Source organism: Alnus glutinosa, chromosome 9 (genome assembly GCF_958979055.1).
Source record: "Alnus glutinosa chromosome 9, dhAlnGlut1.1, whole genome shotgun sequence".
Lineage (NCBI taxonomy): Eukaryota > Viridiplantae > Streptophyta > Magnoliopsida > Fagales > Betulaceae > Alnus > Alnus glutinosa.
The window spans coordinates 28,343,148-28,367,026 of record NC_084894.1 but is presented as its reverse complement, the minus strand read 5'-3'; the positions used below and the strand labels follow the sequence as shown (position 1 = coordinate 28,367,026).

General features: G+C 35.2%; 4 protein-coding genes across 4 annotated transcripts; 3 read left to right on the top strand and 1 right to left on the bottom strand.

The window, feature by feature from the left end:
* The first annotated feature begins 297 nt into the window (after positions 1-297).
* Positions 298-7,561, top strand: LOC133876997 (uncharacterized). The gene is made up of 12 exons (XM_062315228.1): positions 298-446; positions 1,133-2,108; positions 2,335-2,447; positions 2,559-2,678; positions 2,853-2,940; positions 3,543-3,634; positions 3,710-3,814; positions 6,059-6,168; positions 6,749-6,836; positions 6,929-6,964; positions 7,072-7,166; positions 7,291-7,561. The coding sequence occupies exons 2-11, from the start codon at positions 1,259-1,261 to the stop codon at positions 7,153-7,155; spliced, it is 1,686 nt and encodes a 561-aa protein (XP_062171212.1). The 5' UTR covers positions 298-446; positions 1,133-1,258; the 3' UTR covers positions 7,156-7,166; positions 7,291-7,561.
* Positions 7,562-9,348: 1,787 nt separating this feature from the next.
* Positions 9,349-10,139, top strand: LOC133876956 (uncharacterized). Its single transcript, XM_062315177.1, has 2 exons — positions 9,349-9,625; positions 9,743-10,139. The coding sequence occupies exons 1-2, from the start codon at positions 9,476-9,478 to the stop codon at positions 9,833-9,835; spliced, it is 243 nt and encodes an 80-aa protein (XP_062171161.1). The 5' UTR covers positions 9,349-9,475; the 3' UTR covers positions 9,836-10,139.
* A 4,564-nt stretch (positions 10,140-14,703) lies between these two features.
* Positions 14,704-17,393, top strand: LOC133877698 (uncharacterized). Its single transcript, XM_062316079.1, has 4 exons — positions 14,704-14,943; positions 15,077-15,215; positions 16,332-16,465; positions 16,569-17,393. The coding sequence occupies exons 1-4, from the start codon at positions 14,777-14,779 to the stop codon at positions 17,242-17,244; spliced, it is 1,116 nt and encodes a 371-aa protein (XP_062172063.1). The 5' UTR covers positions 14,704-14,776; the 3' UTR covers positions 17,245-17,393.
* A 1,334-nt stretch (positions 17,394-18,727) lies between these two features.
* LOC133877697 (CBL-interacting serine/threonine-protein kinase 10) lies at positions 18,728-21,526 on the bottom strand. The gene is made up of 2 exons (XM_062316077.1): positions 21,371-21,526; positions 18,728-20,744 (listed from the first exon to the last, which is right to left on the bottom strand). Exon 2 carries the CDS (start codon positions 20,330-20,332, stop codon positions 18,962-18,964), a length of 1,371 nt encoding a protein of 456 aa, XP_062172061.1. The 5' UTR covers positions 20,333-20,744; positions 21,371-21,526; the 3' UTR covers positions 18,728-18,961.
* Between the last annotated feature and the right edge of the window lie 2,353 nt (positions 21,527-23,879).

Genomic DNA, 23,879 nt, shown 5'->3' with positions numbered 1-23,879 from the left:
CCATCAAACTATCTCAACAGGAGAGTTAAATCAACTGTTCGGTTCTATCTCTGAAACTCCGTAGGTGAGGTACGTGCTTGCCGTCGGCAAGGTTATTTGTCTCCTCTTTGCCCTGGACGAACTACGAAGGGGGAGTTTCTGGCGGGTTAAATTTTCATATCGGGTGAAGTCAGACCCTTTGAAACCTGTTTGGAGGGAAATTTTGTTTTTTTCAAATATTTATTTATGGGCTTTCAAGTGGGCTTTCAAAACAATGCATGGGCCACTCCCATTCCCTTATCGAGCCCTCTCACAATCCAAGGACCCATATGGCTCATCTCGGTCCAAGTTCCACTCCTGAACCGCTTCACAGTCGCGTCTTCTTTGAGAGTTCAAAAGAGTAGGGCAAGCACTGCGCGAACTCAAATGGAGGGCGGCAAATGAAGCATTTGTTTTGTTTTCGGAAGGTATGCTTTCGTTTTGCGATTTTCTGGGACTCTTGAAACTGCATGAACATGTTTGTTATATTGGAAAGAGTGACTGAGAGTTTGAGATGATCTCGCGCCTTTTTTTCCATTTGTATATGTGTATTTGTTTTGGCTTCTTATTCCTATTAATTCTGGTGGTTTGGTTGCTGGGGAAGTTGAGAAATTTATAATTCAAGGAAAGTTCATTGTTTGTTTGTTTTTGCTGGGACTCGTTAACATTTGTGAGACATCTTTGTTATATTGTGAAGTGGCTTTGAGAGTTTGAGTTAATCTAATGCATTTTTATCTGTATCTATGTAAATGTGTTGGCTTACTCTTCTTAATATTTATGTTACTGGTTGTTTGGTTGCTGGGAAAAGTTTAGGAAGTTATAAGAAAAAGAAAGGGTTAATTAAAGATTGTTGTTATTTTGGTATTGAAAGTCTGCTGGCTCAAATAGTATCATTATGCTCAGTTGAGTTGAGGTTCTTTGCTCCCTCAGGTCCTAAAATAGTGAATGATATATGCTTCACAATTTCAAATTTCAATTTTTTCATTCTTTTTCCGCAGCACCCAAATGGTCCTCCAGTAACCTTGTTTGGATTGAAATGCAAATGTTTTTCTTTTTCCCCATTGAGTAATTTCATATGGGATTCAGTCAATCATTTGAATTTCCAATTTTCCAGGTGGGGCGCTGGAGTTTATGCCAAAAAATCTTCATTGAGACATATTTGGATTGTAGAATTTCTATTTTGTTGCCGCGGCTCGTGTGTGATATTTGTTGAATTGGGTTACTGAAACAGTGGTAGAGAATGTCTAGAGAGGCAGGCTTAAGGTTTAAACTTAGTAAGAAACTCAAAATTGCAAGTGGGAGATCTGAGAATTTCAAGGATGAAAATAAAAGAGTTGAAAGCACACATAGTAATGACAGGAAGGGAAAGTTTAAAACTATGAATTTTGATAGGAAAAAGAAGAGAATTTTTGCTGAGCAAGATTCGGGTGGGGAGGTATCTTCTTCTGGTAATGCAAAGGCGGCTGATAGAAAGGCTTTTTCTGGGAAAGTATGGAATCGGGTGAAAGATGATTTTTATACTGAAAAAAACAAGAAATCTCCTCGATCAATAGGTGTTTCTAGTATAACAGAGAGCTCAACTTCTGAAACCAAACGTTCTTATAAATTTAAGGATACAGTGAAAAGTGCACGGGCATCTAATAGAGCAAAGGTAGAGGATGTTGATAATTTTGAAATAGAAAAAAAGGTTAAAAAATCTCCTCGCTCAACATGGACTTCTAGTAAAACAGAGAGTTCAACTTCTGAAACCAAACATTCTTCTCGTAAACTTAAGGACAAAATAGAAAGCGCCTGGGAATCTAATAGAACCAAGGCAAAGGATGTCGATGGAATGGATTTTGGTGGCACTGGTTCATTGAAGAAACGTACCAAAAGTAAATCCGACTCAAATAAGCGCCTGGATCTGAGTCAAAACAAATCCACAGATGTATCTCCCTCAAAATCTGCCAAAAAAAAGGACCACGGAAAAAGAGGGTTGGATGATGATTCAGAAGTGCAAGATGATCAACCAAAGAAGAGCAAACGGGTAATTCGGATAGATCCACATGATGTCTCAAATAAGCGGCTAGATGATGGCATTGTTATTAATGGTGAGTATTTATCAACGCATCCTGTTTGTAATGCACGTGCTGTTTGTTACTATCTTCATTATTTATTTATTTTGCAATTCGCTAAGTAGTTGTAATACTTAACACATTTTAGCTAATCTAGGTTTCAATTTGCAATTATTTCTTCTCTTTCTTTCCTCTATTTTATTTTTAAATTGGGTGGATAAGTAGAATTTTTCTTATGACTCTTTTCTCATTTGCTTTCCAGAAAGCGCCAAGGAGAAGAAAAAGGATTTCGAGAAGCAAACTGAAATCTCACAGAATGCACAATTCCGGGCAATACAACCCAGTCCCTCAATCCTTTCCTTTGTGGAAGATAATGTAATTTGTATGAGCAGGGTCCATGGTGTTTGTGCTATATTGTTGTTGAGTAGTTATGTTTCTTATATTTTGATTTCCTGCATTATGATTCTCGATAATTTCATTATACAGTTGTTGGGCCGTAGACGGTTGATTGAGCTCAGGAGGGCTGGCTATAACATTGAGCTTTCTGCCCCATTAGATAATATCCCCTTCTCTACCAGCTCAGAAAGAGAACGAATTGAAGAGAATGTATGTTTATTTATTGCATGTTGAGATAGTATGTTTATATTGTCATAGTTTTATATGCTTTAATCCACATCAATCTAGTGATCAGTTCAATGACAAGATAGAATCTATTACTGTGAGCTGCTCTTCCTCAGCTGCTTTATCTATTATCAGATTAGTGCTAACTATTTTGCACAGATATTTAGGAATAGATTGACATTTTTTGCTGCTGCAAAGGCTTCATCATCATTTCCTCCTCCTGATCTTCCAGAGATTGCATTTGCAGGTCCATATTTTAAATTGTCACCCATCTTCTATGCTTGCTTTATTTTAGTTAAAAAATTTTCTTGCCTATATTGCTATCCACACAATAGTTTTTCCACTTTCAATTTGGATTATGATTTCATAATCTGTTATATGTTCAATTTCCATTATTCTGAGGTGAATGCATATAAGAATTTTACTAATGGAGTCATGGTGAATGATTTGAATTTAAGTCATACATTGGCAGGATGTATTGAAAATGTTATAGCACATTATGCCCTCAGACTGATGGAAAGATTTCTGGAATGCTAATGTTGATTGTTTATATGAACTTATTCCTTTTGGGAAAAAGGAAAGATCTCTTTTGTCTATGAGTTAGTCTAAACAATTATGCCGAGTTCTTCTGGGGAAGAGATCCTGTGGTGCACACTTCCCAAACTCCTAACATTGTAAATTGTTTGTCATATAATTTTCTGAATGTATTGTCCTATATTGCTTCCTTTGGCTGCTTATCCAATAGTTTGGTAATGTCATGGAAGCTTGCTCTTTTATATTTTCTTAGATTTAAGCTTTTTGAGAATGAGCCTATGAGACACGTTAATTCGATTTTATTGCCCTTTCTAGGAAGGTCAAATGTTGGGAAGTCGTCGCTACTTAATGCGCTTACCAGACAATGGGGTGTTGTTCGGACATCTGACAAGCCTGGCCTTACTCAGGTGTTATCATTTTCTTAGAAACTGTGATTCATTATCTGTAGAACTTGTTTGATAATGACTATGGTTCTTCTGCAGACTATTAATTTCTTCAACCTGGGACCAAAACTTTCCATGGTTGATTTGCCTGGGTATGGCTTTGCTTATGCAAAAGAAGAAGTTAAGGATGCTTGGGAGGAGCTTGTAAGTATGCAAACAGAAACTCACCTCTTCTTTTGTAGCTGTTTTATAGTCTAGTTTAAGAGTAAACAGCTAAGACCAAGGCATTGGCATACCTCAAGACGCTGGTGCCAGATGATACCATATTCTGTATACCTGATTCACCTATAATCAGCTTGGATTCTTGTTTTGATACCTTTTTTTTTTTTTTTTTTTTTTTTTTTTTTTTTTGTGTGTTTTTTAATCTCATTGAAAGGCGTCGAAGGGTGCAATCCTAGTACATAGGAAGATAGGAAGTATACAAGAGAATTTGTATTCAGTAGAAAAAGAAGAACAAAGGTTCAAAAAGTCGGACAGAAAAAAACAAACTATTATATGTTGCTATCTATGTGTAAAGGGAGTTGAATATAATATTTTCAGCTCTACCACCGAAGTCTCTCTATCTTCAAAGCTCCATGCATTCTGCTCTCTCCAAATACACCACATTAAACATGAAGGAGCCAACCTCTAAACTTCCAAAATATTACGACGCCCCACTTGACCTCCCCAACTCATCAACAATCCTCTCACCCTTCTAGTCATAACTCAATCCACACCAAACAAATTAAATAACAAGCTCTATAAATCGCTTGCTACTTCACAATGAAGAAGAAGGTGATCGATAGATTCCTCATTCTTCTTGCACATACAACACTAATCTACCACAATGATGTTTTGCTTTCTCAGACTATCCAATGTCAATTTTTTTTTCCTAATGCAGCTGTTCACACAAAGAACACTATTATTAAATGAGCCTTAACTCTCCAAATACTCTTCCAAGGAAACATGAAACCCATAGATATGGTTAACACATGATAATACGACTTCACTTCAAATTTATGCCTTTTGGAAGCTATCCAACATATTCTATCCATATCTCCTTGCCTTACTTTGAGAGAATACATCTCAAAGAAAGAGGAGACCATATCCACCTCTCAATCATGAACGGGTCTCGTAAAATCATATTCCATTAAATCCTTCATTTCGGAACTGCAAATGATCCACCACCCACGTGTCCTTACAATGTGCGATACTAAACAAATCTGGATAAGATATCTTCAATGGTTGTTCTCCTCACCAGACATCATGCCAAAAACGGATCTATGACCCATCACCTATCTCAAATCTAACAAATTTTGAAAAAGTTTCCCACACCCTCTTTATATATTTCCACATACCCGCTCCAAATGGGCTGATTACTTTTGTGGAACACCAATTAATTATAATATTTAGTTTCTATTGCCAATATCTATAATGCCTCATTCTCCATAGCATAATACCTCAACGATTAGGGCTTGATTGAACTGAACCAAGTTTCTAACCTCCAACCCACTTGATTTCATCGAGGTACAAATTCTCGACCAATTTACTAAATGGAACTTATACTCATCACCAATACCACCTCATAAAAAGTCTCTCTAAAGTTTTTTAAGCCTATTAGCTACATTCACTGGAATAGGGAAAAGAGACAAGCCTTTAGTAGGCAAATTGGAAAGAATGCTTTTTTATCAAAGTCAATCTACCTCCCGTAGATAAATAAAGCCTTTTCCATCCAGGCAACCGGCGTTCCATTTTTTCAATTATGCCATTCCAAATAGATGTAGCCTTATAAGACGCACCCAATGGCAAACCTAAGTACTTCATCAGCAAAGAAGATCCACATCGCCAATAGGTACTGTCTTTGATTTCGCCAAATTAATCTTCAATCCCAATACAGTTTCAAAACTTAAGAAATCTTGTTTTGATACTGAAAAGCATTACATTTGACTTGCTGCTAGGCCACTGATGAGGTGTGTAAGATCTGGACAAAGTTTATTTTGGTCAGTTGTTGGGTCAGCTATAAGAATTAAACTACTATTCTGAATCAATTTTGGAAGGCATAGAGGGTTATTTAGAGCTCCATTCATTGATGTGGTTGTCACTAAAAATGCAGGATACTGATAATAGGTTAACTTTTATTTGTGGGGTTAGAAGATCTGAAATAAATGTAATCATCAGTTTGAGAAGTAGAAATTGAGTTAAAGTGTTCTGGATGCTGACGAAGTAGGCTCATTGTACTTTTCTGAACTTTTGGTCGTATGCATTCAAGTGCATAGAAAAGTATACTCTAAAAAGATAAAAGAAAAAATAGATGGGTGCTTGGGTGAAAATCGGTATATAAACAAGTTTGCTTCCATATAAAATGTTGTATTGCTATATAATTGTTGCTGGGGAACTTTTAATCTGTAGGTAAAGGAGTATGTTTCCACAAGAGTTGGTCTGAAACGGGTATGCCTACTTATTGATACAAAATGGGGTATGAAGCCAAGGGATCATGAACTCATCAATTTGATGGAAAGGTGTGTACACGAAACCTTGTAATATTGAAATTTGATTTTTTTTTTTTTTCTCTTATTTATTTATTTAGTTGTGGGATGTATATTAAGCTATGGTCCTCGCATGCACATTGGTGACCTATATTGGAAGGAAATCATTCCGTACCCTTAACATGACATTTAAAGGCACATATATAAATACTCATTTTGGTTGTACTGGTCTGTTCGCTACATATAATTGTTGGACTCCATTTTTTGGCATCCATACATGATGCATATAATTTGTTACATTTGCATTATTATCTGACTATGGCCATCTTAAAATCGGGCAAAGAAGAAGATTATAAGAAAGATCACTAAAGATAAAATCATTGGGCCATATGACAGACGTTTTGGAGCACCATTTTTAGCTTCTCACCTCAAGTTGATGTTATGAGTTGGTGAATAATGATATGATCCGGCCCTAAAGCCACTTTAGGTGGTATTTTATTACCACATTGGTATTCTGCATCTTCATTCTTGCATATGTATGTACTGGAAACAATATTCCTGCCAGAAGTCCCATGTACTTAAGTTTAATGTTCTTCAATATTTTTCTTTACAGATCTCAAACTAAATACCAGATTGTATTAACCAAGACGGATGTGGTTTTCCCTATTGATGTGGCACGCCGCGCGATGCAAATTGAAGAGGTGAATGTCACTTGCGGTGACATTTCTTTTAGAATTTACCTTTGTCTTCTGTGAGACTTAACAGCTTTCTAAATACTATTTGGCTTTTGCAGAATCTCAAGATGAATAAGTCTCTAGTTCAACCAGTGGTATGAACAAATTCATTTGACTGATGTGTGTGTGTATGTTTATATTCTATTTGTTTGCCATTGTTTTGAAGCAACCTAAAATGCTTTGGTTTTGGTTTTAACTTCAGATGATGGTGAGCTCGAAATCTGGAGCTGGTGTCCGAAGTTTAAGAACAGTGCTTTCTAAGATTGCACGGTTTGCCAAGCTCTAATGTTTTTTCAGGTGGCTTTTTCCTTCTCAGAATTTGTTTCATGAATATGTTAAATATAGTGTAGTGTCACTTGTTAATGTTATTTTTCACATACATGTAGTCGTTCCCTCGAAATGAGATGTTCCTTCTTTGCAGGTTGTGCCCTACTGCTGATCTAAACTTTTCTGGCTCCCTGAAAGCTTCTCATTCATTAAAAAATTAAGGGGCAGATTTGGCTGCTCATGTGCAGGTTAATGAAAAGATGGGATGTCTTTTAACTTCATTTGTTTGCCGGAGTAGCCTGCCCACTCCACCTTACAGGATGATGTCAATGGAGTCGAAAGTTGTTCAACAAGAATTGTCTTTTTGTAGATTGTAGGACATGGTCAGATGTATTAGGAACCGCCATTCCCCCCCCCCCCCCCCCCCCCCCCCACCCACCCACCCACCCAAAAAAAATATTGATAGTAAGAGAAATAATAAGTTTGAATGTCTTGTATTCTGAGTCATTTGTTAATATTTTTATTTTAAAAAGAGAAGACAAAAGGAAAAAAAAAAAGAGTTTTGCCAAACAAAGTCTGTTTTAACTGAACCAAGACCTATACCTTCTAATGCTGATTGTTTTTTTATTTTATTTTTTATTTTTTGAGGAACTTAAATGATGAAGAGTGCTATCAGGTGTTTTACAATTTTTATTACAAATTTCTTAACTGACGTGACAGTTTACGTGAATTGATCACGTCAGTAATGAATTAAATAATTAAATTTGTTTATGACTAATGTGAGAGTGTTATATGAACTGTCATATCAGTTTATAAGTCTGCGTGACACTTATGCTAAACAATTAGGATTCAATTAGGATTGGATTTGATTTTTTTAATCCATCAATAAAACTGTCATGCTAAACAATTAGGTTTGGATTAGATTTTTTTAATCCCCATCAATAAAGCAACTTAGCGAGATGACATAAATTAGAGTAATGTTTCTTGTACAATTTTTGAGCAATTCTAACAATATTTTTTAAAGATCAACCATTGAATATTTATGATGCACATGTTGAAAAACATATCATACAAAAAAAAAAAAAAATAATAATAATAATAATAAATAAAATTATGCAAAAAATATCATAAAAATTATGCAACAAACATTATTCTATAAATTAAGGTCAATCTAGCAAAAATGATAGGTTGGAGTTGTGGCCGGTCCTGCATTTCAGGCGTGGCAGCAGGTCCTCGTAATGCTCTCATTGTAAGAACTAATTAATATTTTTTTTTCGGATTGTTTAACGGATAAGTAATGGGATCCAGCTCAGGGTCGCCAATGTTGACTTTTCTTTTGCAACAACCGTGGTGGACTTTTATTTCTACTCAATTAATTTTATATTTTCACCGACAAAAAAAATAAAATAAAATTATATTACCTAAAATATAATTCATTCAATTTGAGTTAGAAAAAATTTCTTTTAACTCATATTATTGACTTTTGATATTTATTTTGAAAGTGTATAATTTTTACATGTATTTTTAATAATTGTCCTAAAAAAAATAAATAACATGATCTAATTATATTTATTAAAACTCACATGATCTAAGGACAATTTAATAGACTTGAAGTTGGAAAATTTCTTCCCACTCAGTTTGAAGAAAAAGTTTGCCTATTCACTCATGGGCCAGATAATATAAAAATATGGCCTAAATAACAATAGTGGAGTAATAATGAACTCATTATCCCATTAATTAGTTAGGCCAAACCCATCAATGGCATGATACATCTCACAATTCCACTCAAAATTGAAAAGGTTATATAAGAATAATTTATTTTAAAAATAAATGCTAATTTGTACTAAAAATACATGCAAGAATTACATGTTATAAGAATAATGTAAATTTAATAAATTAATTGGATAAATGAATAATGTTATACACCACATTTTTATCTCACTTTATTCATGTAATACTACTAATTAATTTTTGAATTATTATTATTTTTCTAAAAAGAAAAAGACTAATATGCCAAAAAAAAAAAGAAAAAGAAAAAGAAAGTCTATAACCTAAATTTGCGGAAAAGTTTATCCAAAACGAATAATTAAAGATTTAAGCCATTAATTTTAATTGGTTAGGTCAAACCCATCTATCGCATGCACAAATTGTCAAAAGCATCCAACAATTCCCACTCAAAAGTGAAAAAAAAGAAAAAAAAGAAAAAGAAAAAGAAAGAAAAAGGTAAAAACATGGCCAACAGAATTTGACAAAACTTCAACTCTGCACCCTCCATAACTTCCACTGTTCCACACATTCCTCAATCCTCCTACTCTCCGTCTCTATCGGATTCAGAGGAAATGTGTCCGCTGAGGCTGATTCTGATATTTCTCTCCGCCACGCTGGCCGGCTTCTTCGTCCTCAGAAACCTCAAGTCAGAGCAGCCCCACCTAGTCGTCCATACCGATACCGACGAAAACGACGCCGTTAAGGATCCCAATGCAAGCAAGGTGTCCCCATTTTCTAGGGTTTTTGTCAAATTTCTTTCTTTTACATTTAATCAATTAATTGATTAGTTAGTTTTTTTTTTTTTTTTTTTTTTTCTTGAATTCCGGTTTTGCTCACAGGTGAGCAAGGCGTTCTGGACCTGTGTCGACATGGCCAGTGGTCGCTACCTCTGGAGGCATTTGGTCTCTCCGTCTTCCAAGCGCTCCGATTGATCTCTTCCAAACCCACTACTGTTGTACTGTTTTGTAAGTACAAGGCTGAACCGTGAAATTGCCTTTGTGATGTTGAATGTGTGATCTTAGAATCATTTCAAAAAAAACACCCATGTTGTTGTTGTTGTTGTTAATGTTGTATTGCTAATGTTGTTGGTGAATTTGTTGTCAAAATTTACCCTATACTCTTGTATAGATTTATGGTCGGTTGTGTTTATTAAGAACTCCGTCGGTCTTTCTCTTAAATTATGTGACAATAAAGAAATTTTAATTGGTGGGGTGGAAGCAACCCTGCAATTACTTATTTACAGTTTTATGGAAATGGATCTTTATTCTTTCTTGTGTTGTGCGATGGATAAGGCATAGGGACACAAGATTCGTAAGGGCTTTAGTGAATAGAGTAATGCGTAGTGAGTTCTTGCAGTTTTGACATCAACTTTCAATCTTGTGTATCTTGTCAATGTCAAAATTCAAACTTCTATATCTTGCCTTGATTGTAGACATGGCAGAGATAGATAGATTTGAAGCCTTTTGACACTGGCTTATTAGGGACAGGATTGTAATATGTTTGTGCCTTGCCCGTGCTTCCAATTTATGTAGTTCATAGTTGTTATGTGGATGTCTCCAATGCCAAATTTAATTTTGTAAGCTAGTTGTTCTGGTGTCTATAGAGTTCCATTTTGATTGGCAACATGCCAGTATTGCACGGCAAAGCACAAAGAGCCAAAGAAAATGTGCCTCTTAATCTTAAGGCGAAGCCGCATTTAGTGAAGTGCACTTAAAAGTGCAAAAAACACACACTTCCTGTGAAAGTGCCAGGCGCAAAAAAGTGAGCCTTTTCACTTTCCATTGAAATATATGTGATTAAATTGAAAATTACCATTGTTCAACAACCAATTAAGAATGACCGTTGATTAGTGATAGTTACTCTATTATTGCTTGCTTTTTAGATATAATTTATAAAACCTTGTGTTTGAATTCGATCATTGCCATCAGGCCCATCATGGTTGGGTATATTTTGTAATGTCAACTATAAAAGGAGAGAAAAAAGAAAATGTAAAGCTCAAGACAATAGTATGAAGATTATGTTTAAATTTTATATGGCCTGATAATTGCTTTTGTTGCCCATTGATAATTTTATTCAAATTTATCATGTAGAAATATAAGAAGTTAAATATGTTATGCAGGATCTGGAATTTAGGACCCTTGATCTTTGTGCAATTGCGTGCTCTAACTATGTCAGCTGATAAATAAGCCAAATGAATCACCATTTTGATTTTTCCAAAATCTTTATCTTGGAAATAGTTATACATTATGAATAATGTGTGCTATACTATGATTAGGCATGCACTTGCGTTTTGCGCTTAGGCTCCATGAGGCCTTTGCTCTCAAGTATGCCTTTTTACTTTTTTTTTTAAATTATAGGTGATTTGTAGCTTATTTTAGGGATGTTTGAAAGATATTCTTTTTCAAATTATATAGATTTGTGTCTTAAACCATGAATCGGCACATCTTAGTGCCTCAGTGAGACTTGGAATGCATCAAAGTATGTTTGGAATGTCCAGGTTTTGTTTCGAGGTAGCCTACATATCTGTCGTTCTAGCCTAGAATTGGTGTTTTGGAACATTAGAATGTTTATGTTGGACCGTCATTCTGTTATGTGTAATCTACTAGAAATGGTTGAATATCTCCAAAGCCTTGGACTGGTCTCTGTTCCACAGCACTTTCTCTCTTCCCTCCGCTGGTGTGGTTGCATGAACACGTGTCTTTTGATAGGAAAAACTCTCATCTCTGATCTGATTGAATATGGTCAACACTCAACCCTAATAAGACGAAATCTTCTATGACCATTTTCAAGTTTTGTGCATGTGATGTTTTTATTTTTTCAGTGACAAATATTCATGCGGATGTACAATTTAACTTAGCAACCCTAAGGTTCTTGATGCTGTGTTGTGATGGAGGGGTAGATGCATACAAATTGGTTGCTGTAGATAAAAATGGATGGCATTTTTCTAGAGAAATGCTAGACATCCCAAAACTTTTTATCCAGAATTTGGTTTCAACCTGATGTGCCACAATCCTATAAGATTGTGGTACACTTCTCAAAATGATAGATCTCATGGGATTGTGACACATCAGGTCAGAACCAAATTCTGGAAAAAAATGTTTGGATGTCTAGCATTCTTCATTTTTCTATGCTCAGTAAAGTGCATGGGATAAAATTCAAGAAACATGTTTGCTTTTGTATTAAGCTATTGAGCTTTGTGGAAGAGTGTCAAATATGAGATTACTTTAGTTAGAATGAAAGTTTTAAAATCAGTTTTATGAGGACTAAATTCCTATATAATGCTTCTTGACAAAACCGTTTGTTGTGTATATATCTTGGCGAAATATGTTTCACATCGTAGAATTCATGATTGTGTATGTATTTATCTAATGCTTCATTTGGTTGACAAGGAAGCAGATGAACAAGTTTGGATGGTGGCATCGTAGTGAACTTTCAATCCACAGACGATTATATTTTTTCCATTGATAGTGTTGGCAGTATCCAATTTTTATGTTTCAGTAACTTTTAAGATGGGCAATATCCTATATGCTACACCCTTATTTTTCCTTTGCTTGGAGGCCCTGCTGGGTGAAGGTGGGGTGGGTAGGGATGGTGTTGGCTTCTGATAATTTAACATAATATCAAAGTAAAGATCTTGAGGAAAAATGTTGGAATATGAATTTAAATGAATTAGTCTATTATTTTTCATTAGCTAAGCTTTTGGGATAATCAGTTCTTTCAATATAATGCTTTTCGATGACTAAGTTACTAGTAATAAATGATTTTCAATGTTCACATAGAAACCTTCCTTTTCGATTAGTGGTGAGGCTGGGACGCTGCAGATTTTAGTAAAGATATGTCAAAGTGATCTAGAGTTCTATACTGCTGCAGTTAGAGCATTGTAATTTGTAGGCCAGAATCTTGTAGTCAGAACATAGATACAATAGGTTGCAACTAATTGTGGGCTGAATTGTTAAAAATAAATAAATAAATAAAATTGTGGGCTGAATCTATATTTACACGAGATAGTGTTATTTGCACAGCTTTTATACATAACAATTGTACAACAATGCTGATCATATCAGCATTGTTATACAATTATTGTACAAAATTATTGTGCAAATAATATATCTCTATCTACATTTATCTACATTTAGTTTAGTGATGCTTTGAAAAAGTTTATAACATTTTACTCAATGGAAAGGAATAAAGGATGAATCTGAAAAGTTGTTCCTTTTTTTGGTCGTCTCCTAGTCCTAATCACATGGAAAACTGAAAATTCAGCATCGTTGTAGCCGATAAAGGACTATACCTACTTGAGATATCTTTTCACCAACGGTAACCAGAACAAATTTTCTCTTTATTTATTTAAGTAAAAGAGATTATTATTATTATTTTTTAAAATTTTAACTACCCATTTTTTTTTTTTTAAAGTATCTATATTTCGCTTTCTATTTTACCTATTCATTTTCACTATTTAATTTAAATATTTTTTCAAGGATTTCTTTATTTTTTGTTCTTTTTTTATTTTTTTTATTGTGAGGAAAGAGAATGATAGAATAATAATAATACTAATAAAAAGCTTTTTCAATATTTGGTAAATGGTGATGACCTTAGCAACTCACCAAATTTTTTGTTAATATAACTAGCTCGAAGTAGGTAATTTTTCACCCAAATTTGCATCTTTTTGGCTAACCGGGTGTGAATGCTCTTGCACTTTCAAAATTTTGGGCATGTAACGTTTCACGACTTTGCGGCTAAAAATAAAAAACACGAAAGAAAAGCTAAGTTTGATTACATAAAATTTTGAGAAATGCTAGGGGTATTTAAACTTTACCAAAAAAGAGTTTTACTAATTGACGTGACATGCTATACAAATACAAAAACACCCTTCATCATGGGTCCAGAAAAAAATGGGCCAAATCCTCTTGCCATCGACAGATCCGGTCTCACCCGCGACCCCATTCTCCGACCAAAATAGCCGGATCCCAGCAGACTGGACGGGATCCAGCCGTTCCCGGCAGACTGGACGAGATCCGGCCGTTCCCCAAACAGAACGGCTGGATCCCACCCGGCTGGACGGGATCCGGTCGAGATGGAAGGGATCTGACCGTTCCCCGGCCGGGATTGACGGGATCCGGCCGGATCCTGACCGACTGGCTGGGATCCGGCCCTTCCCCGACCAGAAGCGTGGTCGAGGTCGTGGTCCAGTCCGAGACTGTCTGGATTTCCGGTGGGTCAGGTTCGGAGTTGTGTGGCCGGCGTGCTGAGTTTCCGGCGGTGTGATGGTTTCCAGGAAAGTGGGTTGAACAGGAGAATAAATGATATTTTTGTCTATGCATAGAAAAATTGTTTTAACTTTTTTTAATGTTAAGCTGACGTGGAGCCTCTCATGCTCCATGTCAGTTTGTAAAGTTCTCTTTGTAAGAGTTTTTATACCCCTAGCATTTCTCTCAAATTTTAAACCATTTGAATTGCTTTCATCCATCTCTCAAATGCAGCCTTTCAATTCAACTAAATGATACGATTATCCATAGCTCATATAAATTACATCATTTTAATTATTCTAAACTTATTAAAAAATTAATACAATATACTAGAACATCATTTTAAACTTTAAATTTATTAATTTAATAAAATATAGGACTTAATCAAAGCATACACTACAGTGACTACACCATTTCCATTGCGTCTTTAATTTCTTTATTTTTCGGGGTTTCCGTTATTAAATGCCGATTTCAAACTTTCGAAGTTATCCTATTTATAAAATAAAACATAAAGAATATATTTTTATATATCCTAACGGTCGAATTGAATCCCTATCTTTTTGTGCCTTTGTCCTCTGTCACTGTGTGAAGAGAGAGAGAGAGAGAGAGAGAGAGAGAGAGAGAGAGATGAGGAAAAGAAGGGTGCGATCGCAGAGCTCAGAAACCCTAATTTCGAACCCGGAAGCGGAAGAAAAGGGTGGAGAGGGAAACACAGGCAAAGAAGGGAAAGGGTTTTTCGCGTGCTATCTGCTGATCTCCCTCAGCCCACGCCACAAGGGCCAAACCTACATCGGGTTCGCTTTCGATCACTTGGGTTCCTTTTCTTTTATTTTATTTTTGATTTCTAGCCCTCAATAATCAGATGGGTCAAAATCGTTTCTCTTTTTTACGATATCTATTTTTTCTATGCTTGAAAAAACTCTACAGGTTTACGGTGAATCCGCGGCGTCGCATAAGGCAGCACAATGGTGAAATAGTGAGTGGTGCGTGGAGGACCAAGAAAAAGAGACCCTGGGAAATGGTTTTCTGCATCCATGGTTTCCCAACAAACGTCTCGGCTCTCCAGGTTGATACTAAAATTTCATCTAAAAAAATTTATAGATTATATAAATTCATCTACTTTGAGCAATGTTATAGTCTTACAAATATCCAAGTTTGGTACCATGCGTTATGTATATGTACTGTAATACTTGTTTTCATATTAAGGTTTGGGTTTGATTATGCTGCTTGGGTCTCGTCAGTCACAAGATTGACTTCCACTGGCAAGCCTAACGTTGTTGCTGCTATTGTTGTTGTTGTTGTTGGTGGTGGTGTAGTTGAAGTTTAGGAGCTGTCTTGGAATGTTACTCTTTGCCTTTGGTATGCTGTTTCTGTATCAAGTGCAGTACACTGTGCTGTGTTCAATTTCTATACTCTCCCATGTTAAAATATAAATTAAATTATTAAATCTAACCCTTCCTATTAGCTTAAGCTTTTGGGATAAGTGATGATTTAATATGCCAATACTAAATCTAAGCTAAGCATCCGCTGCTGGTGCTAAGATTCTATTTATATCATTCATATATTGACTGGGAGCTAGGCAGATGCAACTTTGATGCCTGATATTCTTCCCTTATGCTTTGTTTTGGAATACCGCATAGATTCTTTGGGAAATTTTGTATCACAATGTTCGGTCCTTCCATAGATGCAAACTAGATTGGCCACGAACCCATTCTTGACAATAGGCTGAAAAGTAGTACCAAATTAAGCATGTTGTGCAATTTTCACCATGGCATTTATATTATGAGAATCTTGTTCATTACCAAACGTCACCATGAACCCATATGCAAGGCCTGTTTTTTTTTTTTTTTTGATAAGTACCCATATGCAAGGCCTGTTTTAACCATCTTGTAGATATTGTGTCATATCATTGTTAATTGAGATCTCTTTTGGGTTATTAAGGTTATGTTTCCCTTATATGTGCGCTATTGGAAACTCCAAAGGTGGTGTCTGTTGCTAGTTTTGATTTTTCCTTTGGTTCAAAGTTTAATCTTGATATGATATGTGCTGTTTATGAGTTTTATCCTTGTTACAAAAGCCATATATATATATATATATATATATATATATATATATATATATATATATATATATGAAGCAAGGAATTCTGCTGCTAACAAGTTGAAATGTTCAAAACTTGTAGTTTGAATGGGCCTGGCAGCACCCAAATGAATCACTGGCTGTAAGGAAGGCAGCTGCAAGCTTTAAATCTCTGTCCGGAATTGCCAATAAGATCAAACTGGCATACACAATGCTCACCCTCCCAGCCTGGCAAAGGTATCGTCGATCTTATATGTCATTCAAGTTAATACACATGGGTAATTTTTCTGTAGCTAAACGGTTTTGCTAGTTATGACTAAATTTTTTTGTACATGATCAGGTTGAAAATCACTGTAAATTATTTTTCAACGAAGTACACAAAGCATTCTGCCGGTTGCCCAAGCTTGCCTGAGCATATGAAGGTCCAAGTTTGCCCAATGGATGAGCTTCCGTGCTATACTGAAATAGATGAGAGTTTAAGTGAAAATGAAGATGACTGGGATAATAAAGAAGAACGTGATGTAGATAGTATTGCCAGTGGAGTTGCACAAGAAACAGTACCGGATTCAGATTCGGATTCTATTGATCAAAATTTGGTGGATTATGAGGATAATATCAACAAGACGACTGATGGCCTCTATAAATGGAGTAGGGAACTAGGAGAAGATTGTACGCAGCCATTTGGTTCCATCAAATCACAGGTGAGAACATCATCTTCAATTGTTACTGGCTCCGTTGGTATCGAAGAAGTTGCTGAAGATGATAGAGATATGATTAAAGATAGTAGTGTTGAATTGCATCGACCAGCAAGGAATCTATTAACCACTGTTGTGGCTGGTGATAAATTCCAACCACCAAGCAGCAGCAGTTTTGTGCCTTGCCAAGTTGAGATAATTGATGTGTCAACCCCATCTCCTGACTGCAGAACCAGTTTATACGGCAAGAAGAGAAGAGTTTCTGTTGTTAGTCCTGAGATTATCGACTTGACTAAATCTCCCACTTTTATCCAATTATAGAAAGTTGGATATACTACCTAGGAATAATGAACACTGTTCACCATGGAGTGGACAATATAGGCTCAAGTCTATTGTTCGACCAAATAATGAAGAATGTATCATTTTCATTGTACTATATATTTTCAAAATAAGAAAAAGTAGTTTGTACCCTCTTGCTTAATGATATCATACTAGCCAATAGAATGGGATTATTGTGCGAGGGAATCATTGTGTGTCTGTGTGTTCTGTTCTTTTGCATGAGTTGCAAAAGATGGTTATTTTGGATAGAGATTTTAAGCAATTTGACTGTTTAGATTGTTAATAATTTAGATAGTAAATGTGAAAAAGTTTCGATAAAGCCTACCTGCTTGAATAGGTTTTGAGCAGCAAATTGCTGGAAATCCGAATCCAGTTATTTTAGCTCTTGTATATATTAAGTTCAATTTCTTGTTAAGACTTTGGGAATAACACAAAGTTCTGGATGTTATTAGTCCCGTCTACTATACGACTATTGTGTGTATGTCCCGATATGAGGCTTTAAGTCATCACTGAGTTTGACATCTGTTAAAAAATGCATGTGATTCCAGCACGTACTACATGACCAACCAACACTGTCAAATAGGGATCTCTGGGTTGTTCTGATGGAAGCCATTTGGAGGAATTATTAGCCTCAAATCATGGGGCCAATTCCATGAATCACATGATTACTGCAACCATTATCTAGCTTTATTTCTCGACAATAAGAATCAATGAGGGTCCAGGTAATCAAAATTCACCACCATCACTAAACAAAAAGTGAAGCCGAGCTGCATCACCAGGACAAGCGTTCAACGAAAATAAAGAGAAATAAATATGCAAGGGGATAGGTGCCTTGTTCCCACAAAGATAAGGGTGTTCAACTGTTCATCACGAGCAGCAATCTAAAATCTTGCCTCGAGAGCACCATTCTGATGAGGGTGTATTAATTTGTTAATCATCACGCATAGAAGATATACTTAACATATGATTTTACATCATAAAAAGGCATAATCTAGTTGTTATTTGGGATGAAAGACCAAATTATTTGGTTATGCAGCGAGCTTGGAGACTAAAGAGGACTTGGGCAGCTACAGAGAAGTAAATACAGAAACAACAGTTTAATAAGTGATAGAAGGGGAGGGCAATGTTTATCATAAGATCATAACTGGCAAAGACAGAAATCATGTAGGGGGAAAAATAATACTACTGTGCTCAAAGATGCAGGTATAACAATATCATTCTAGCTACCATCTGTTTGTGCATGAATGAGGCAACTTCATAATTATATGTCTTACACAACCTAATACACCTCTATTAATCTATCTAAATAAACAAGAAGTCTAAATCAAGAAGAGAATCCAATTCAAGTTATACGTTTCTCTTATCAAGAACTTGATATCACCAAGTTACAAAACACGCAAAACAGAAATTGAAACAAATGAATACAACATAATAGCAAGTCAAACAATCAGATAAGGGCAAAACAAACAGAAACCAGAAAATCACATTATATATTAAAATGTGCTCAAGCACATACAACAAATATGGAAAATTAATAAAGTTATGGAGAAACAACAATTACAAGGACAAAAACAACAGCAAAAAGGGACAAGTTATCAAATATATAAAAAAGCATAAAACAACAGCAAAAAAGGACAAATTATCAAATATATAAACAAGCATACTATGACATGGGAAATTTGGCAATGTGTTCAGATTCTCATTGTTCTTGTTGCTGGCGCTGCTCCTGCTCTTGTTGCTGCTGCAGCTGCAGCTCTGGCAGTTGCTGCTGTTGCTCACCTTGCCATACCCAAACAATATCCTTAAGAGCAGGCCTTATATTCTCCCTCAACATCTGCTGATATTCTAAGGTATCTCCATTTGATTTCTTCACCTCCACCAAATGAAGAGATGGAGCGACTTCAAAGATCTCTGCATCAATGGACAAGATCCCCTTCCTACCTTCCTTCAGTCCCTCAAATTTCAACAAACCTGCTTCCTTCTTCATCACTTTCATCTTCAAACGCCTAGCAATATTTTCCAGCTTAGAGATGATGACTGAGGCAGGTTTTCTGGAAGTAAATCTTGCTTCTCTCTTTCGAGAATCTTCTTCAAATAAGCCAGATAGATCAAACCCAGCGGAAAGGGAAATAATATCGAAAGCATTCAAGCTTGGAGGTTTAGCTGACTCTTGCTTTGGGTCAGCAGTCATACTGCTATTCTCACAGGGACCAGAAACATCCATATCTGAAGGAGTCACAGGTTTAATATGTTTAGAGTTCAAACCTTTTCTGAACCATGAACTTTCCTTAATCTTGGCTATGGAAGCCCTAGTACCAGGGTTTGGATCCAACATCTTGGACAGCAGCCTGCGCACTTCTGGTGGGAACCAATTTGGGCACTTGTAGTCTGATTTTCCAATCTTCCTATACATCTCCATCAAATTTGAATCATGAAACGGGAGATAACCTGCCAATAAGACATACAGAACCACCCCACAAGACCAAATATCAGCTTTAGCCCCATCGTAGCCTTTCCTGTTAATGACTTCAGGTGCGACATAAGCAGGAGTGCCACAAGTGGTATGGAGTAGCCCATCTTGCCGCTTTGATTCAGCAAGGGCACTTAACCCAAAATCAGAGACCTTTAGATCCTCATTTTCATCTAGTAATAGATTCTCTGGCTTTATATCACGGTGATAAACACCCCGAGTGTGACAGAAATCAATTGCATCGATTAGCTGCTGAAAATATTTCCGTGCAACATCCTCCTTTAGCTTTCCTTTAGCCACCTTGTTAAATAGCTCACCACCCTTAGCATATTCCATGACGAAGTAAATCTTAGTCTTTGTAGCCATGACCTCATAGAGCTGTATGATATTAGGGTGTCTAACCAGTCTCATAACAGATATTTCTCGCTTGATCTGCTCAATGAGGCCAACCTTCGAAACCTTTTCTTTATCTATTACCTTTATGGCCACACTCTGATTAGTTCTTATACCCCTCGCATGATAGACCTTTGCAAAGGTGCCCTGCCCCAGTAGTCTCCCTAATTCATAACTTTGCATCAACACATTTGATTTATTTTCCATTGAAAGCTTTACCTAATACACAACAATACACTACTTACTCCTGCCAACACGACTTATCTAAAATACAGTGCAGGAGGTATTAGTCTTATAAGCGCTCAACCGTCTTCACAGAGATCAACGGGCACTCTATAGTGATGAGTAGGCCCGTCTTGCTTTTGGAAACAGAGAGCATATGAACTCCCATTTATACATCCAGTCTCATCAAGAATAAATAAGGACAGCTCTAGCAGAGGGACAATCTCAACTTCAGAGACAGAATTCTGAACAGTAAGGCACATCTTTCAGCATTCCCTGGGTTCTCTCCTTCCGCCAAAGATCATCTAGAGAAATGTTGCAAGTGTGTCTGAAAGACCTTCAGCAGAAACCTAGAAAAATTTACCACAATATCTATGTCGACAACAAAATTTACAACCTGAAAAGAAAAGGCAAAAAAAGGGGGAAAAGAAACAGGAACAAAAACCCTTTAAAAACTCTTTAATCAAGAGAATAAAGAACATCAACATGCCGAATCCAACATATCCTAACCACAAACTAACAAATAAACACAGTTTGACAATTTACCACATAACCCTAAACAATTCTTTATAATCCTGAAACAAAGACAACAATAATAAGGCATAAAGGGCAACCACGATCAACTATTACTGCTCATTTGCACAATAGCACGATTCCACAATATTCCCACGCAGTTGCTTCAAAGCTCATGCTTTAAATTAAAGAAACTCAGACAGACACCAATTGAAAAACAAGAAGAATCATATTATCCTAAAGAACCAAAATCTCACAAACCCAGATGAGGAAACATCCGATGTAACGTCAGCTACAACTCCCCCCAAATTCCACGAAACAACAAACAACACCACCGATAATAACAAATATGATTTCTAAAACACCGATTAGATCGCAAAATCAACAAACTTTCTCAAAACATCAATTTTAGACAAACGAAATTTAAGCAAAATGACAAAAACATGGAAGCAGAAATGAAAACAAATTTGAAACAATAGCAAAATCCACATCAAAACTAAAAGGAATTACCTTTTGGTTTGCGAAGAAGCTCCAGAGGATCCCAACACAAAACAGAGGCACGAGAAAGAGAAGATTTTGAAAAAGTCCCAAAATTTGGAGTCAGATTTTGTTACACACTAATTTTTAGGGCCTTGCAAATTCACATATTTTTAGGGCCTTGCAAATTAATTAATTAATTAATTAATTAAAGCAGCATTTCTTTTATGACAAAAAGCTTTTTTCTTTTTTTTTTTGTTATGCTCTCGGTCGATCCGCGCGGAAGTGGTCCTGACCCTGACGTCAATTGGCCCATTAGGTGCCTAAAGCGGATATGCTCCTACGTAGACACGTCCACCATAAGATCGATGGCTTTATTATTTTATTAATTAACTAATTAATTTTTCATTTTATCTGCCATCTCGTACGGTGTTTTTTAACCGGATCGGTATACAGTATACTCTCCATTTATCTTTTAAGGGAGATGGTTATTCAAACTAATGCTAAAAATATTTTTTTTTTTGTTCTTTATTTTATCTTTTTAAAGTTGGTGACTTTTAAAACTAACACCAAATTAAAATTTAATAGTAATTTATCTCAAAGTCAATAATAATTTTAAAAGTCACATTACTTTTAAAAGAATTAAAAAAAAAAAAAACGAAAAAAAGGGTTCAATATTACATTACTTGTATTGAGACAAGAGTTACAAAAATTCAAGAGACAAAATTACAAGACTTATAATCACTCAAGAGACAACAGTTATAATATGATAAATTAGATTTATTGTTATTAACTACTATAATTAACAATCATTATTTTATTTTATTTTTTTAACAAAATACTATCTTTATTGATAAATCAAAAAACTCAGGAGCCATTGCTCATTTGTTACAATATCATAAATACAGTTTGAAATTTATTCAACACAAATTCTATCTATGACAAAAAAAAATCGCCTCATGGGCAAGAGAATGAGCTGCACAATTTACAACAGTATTTTAGTCTACTTTATTGATGTGATACTATTAATCAATTTTTAAAAGTTGATTATCTTTAAGGGGTAGTTCAATCAGATGGGGACCACGCCTCATGAAGCGGAGGTCACTAGTTCGAATCTCTCCCCCCTTTTATATGGACATATCAAAAAAAAAAAAAAATTAAAAATTGATTGACAGTATCACATTATTTAAAAAGGATTAAAGTAATATAAAAATTAAAATGCATTTGTATAATATTTGGTAATATTTTCTTAAACATATATCTTTTGCAAATTTATTATCGCGTTTTTGGAACCCACATTTCTTATATGGAAATGAATAAGAAATATGAAAGAGGATGAAACTAATGATTCTTAACATTTGTATTAAAGAATTAATCACGCCGGCCTACATCTAATGTCATTTAATACATTTATTCATCAACAGGCCGCTTTAATTAGTACAATTGCGTGAACCCAATTTAAATAATTCAAACTTTAAATTTAATAAGAAAACTCATGATCTTCTACGCCCATTGAATTTCTCTGTGCCCAAGCATCTTAACCGACTTTACATTAATATATTCATTTGAACTATAATAAACAACATAAATGTGACGACAGACAATTTTTTATTTTATTTTTTTATTATTATCTAAGCATATTTCTTTTATACTTTGACCTAGTCTTTTTTTTTTCTTTTTTCTTTTTCTTTTTTTTTTAAAAAAAAAAAAAAAAAAACAAAAGTCGGAATTTTTATTAGAAAAAATATCAAATTATAGCTAGGGACATGAATATCTCCGCCTACAATATTACAAATACAATTTGAAGTTTTTTCAATCCAAACCCTATTTATGAAACACAAAATAACATATCGGGCTATGTTATGAGCAGCCGCATTCACACTTTTCTTAACATGTACGACGCTCCACGATCGTAAAAGGCGCAAACTCTCTTTAATTCTATCAAGTACTATATGTCCAAATTTGCTGTAATTATTTTCCTCTGTTTTAATCATCATTACAATCTGTAGGGCATCCCGCTCCAATTGTTTATATTTTATAGATGTAGTAGTTTCCTTTCTTTGGCGCGTGTTCTTTTTCCATTTTTTCTTCAGAAAAAACTTTAAATAAATTTTTTTTGTATTCATTTAAAAGTTGTCATCAGGAACAGAACAAGGGGCTGAGACTCATGGCCCATGAATTTTAATTTGTTTTCTTAAAATATTTATATATGTATAAAAGTATATGTGTGTGGGTTTAGACTTAAAAATTAGGCTTCATCCCTATCAAAATCATGTTCAACCCATTATTTATGCTTTGACCCCCCAATAAGTAATCATGGTTGCGTCCCTCATGGTCATGTCCAAATAATGGGTCCTGATCCTAATCTTAATCCGTCAAATGTTCTATATGTTTCTCAAAAGTAACATGTGAACAGTACTATTAACTATATATATATATGAAATAGATTTGAAAAATAACAAAATATTTCATTTCTATTAATAAGTAGTATGATCAAAATAAGCATAAAATTTGATCAACGCATATACATTCAAGCTGAAGT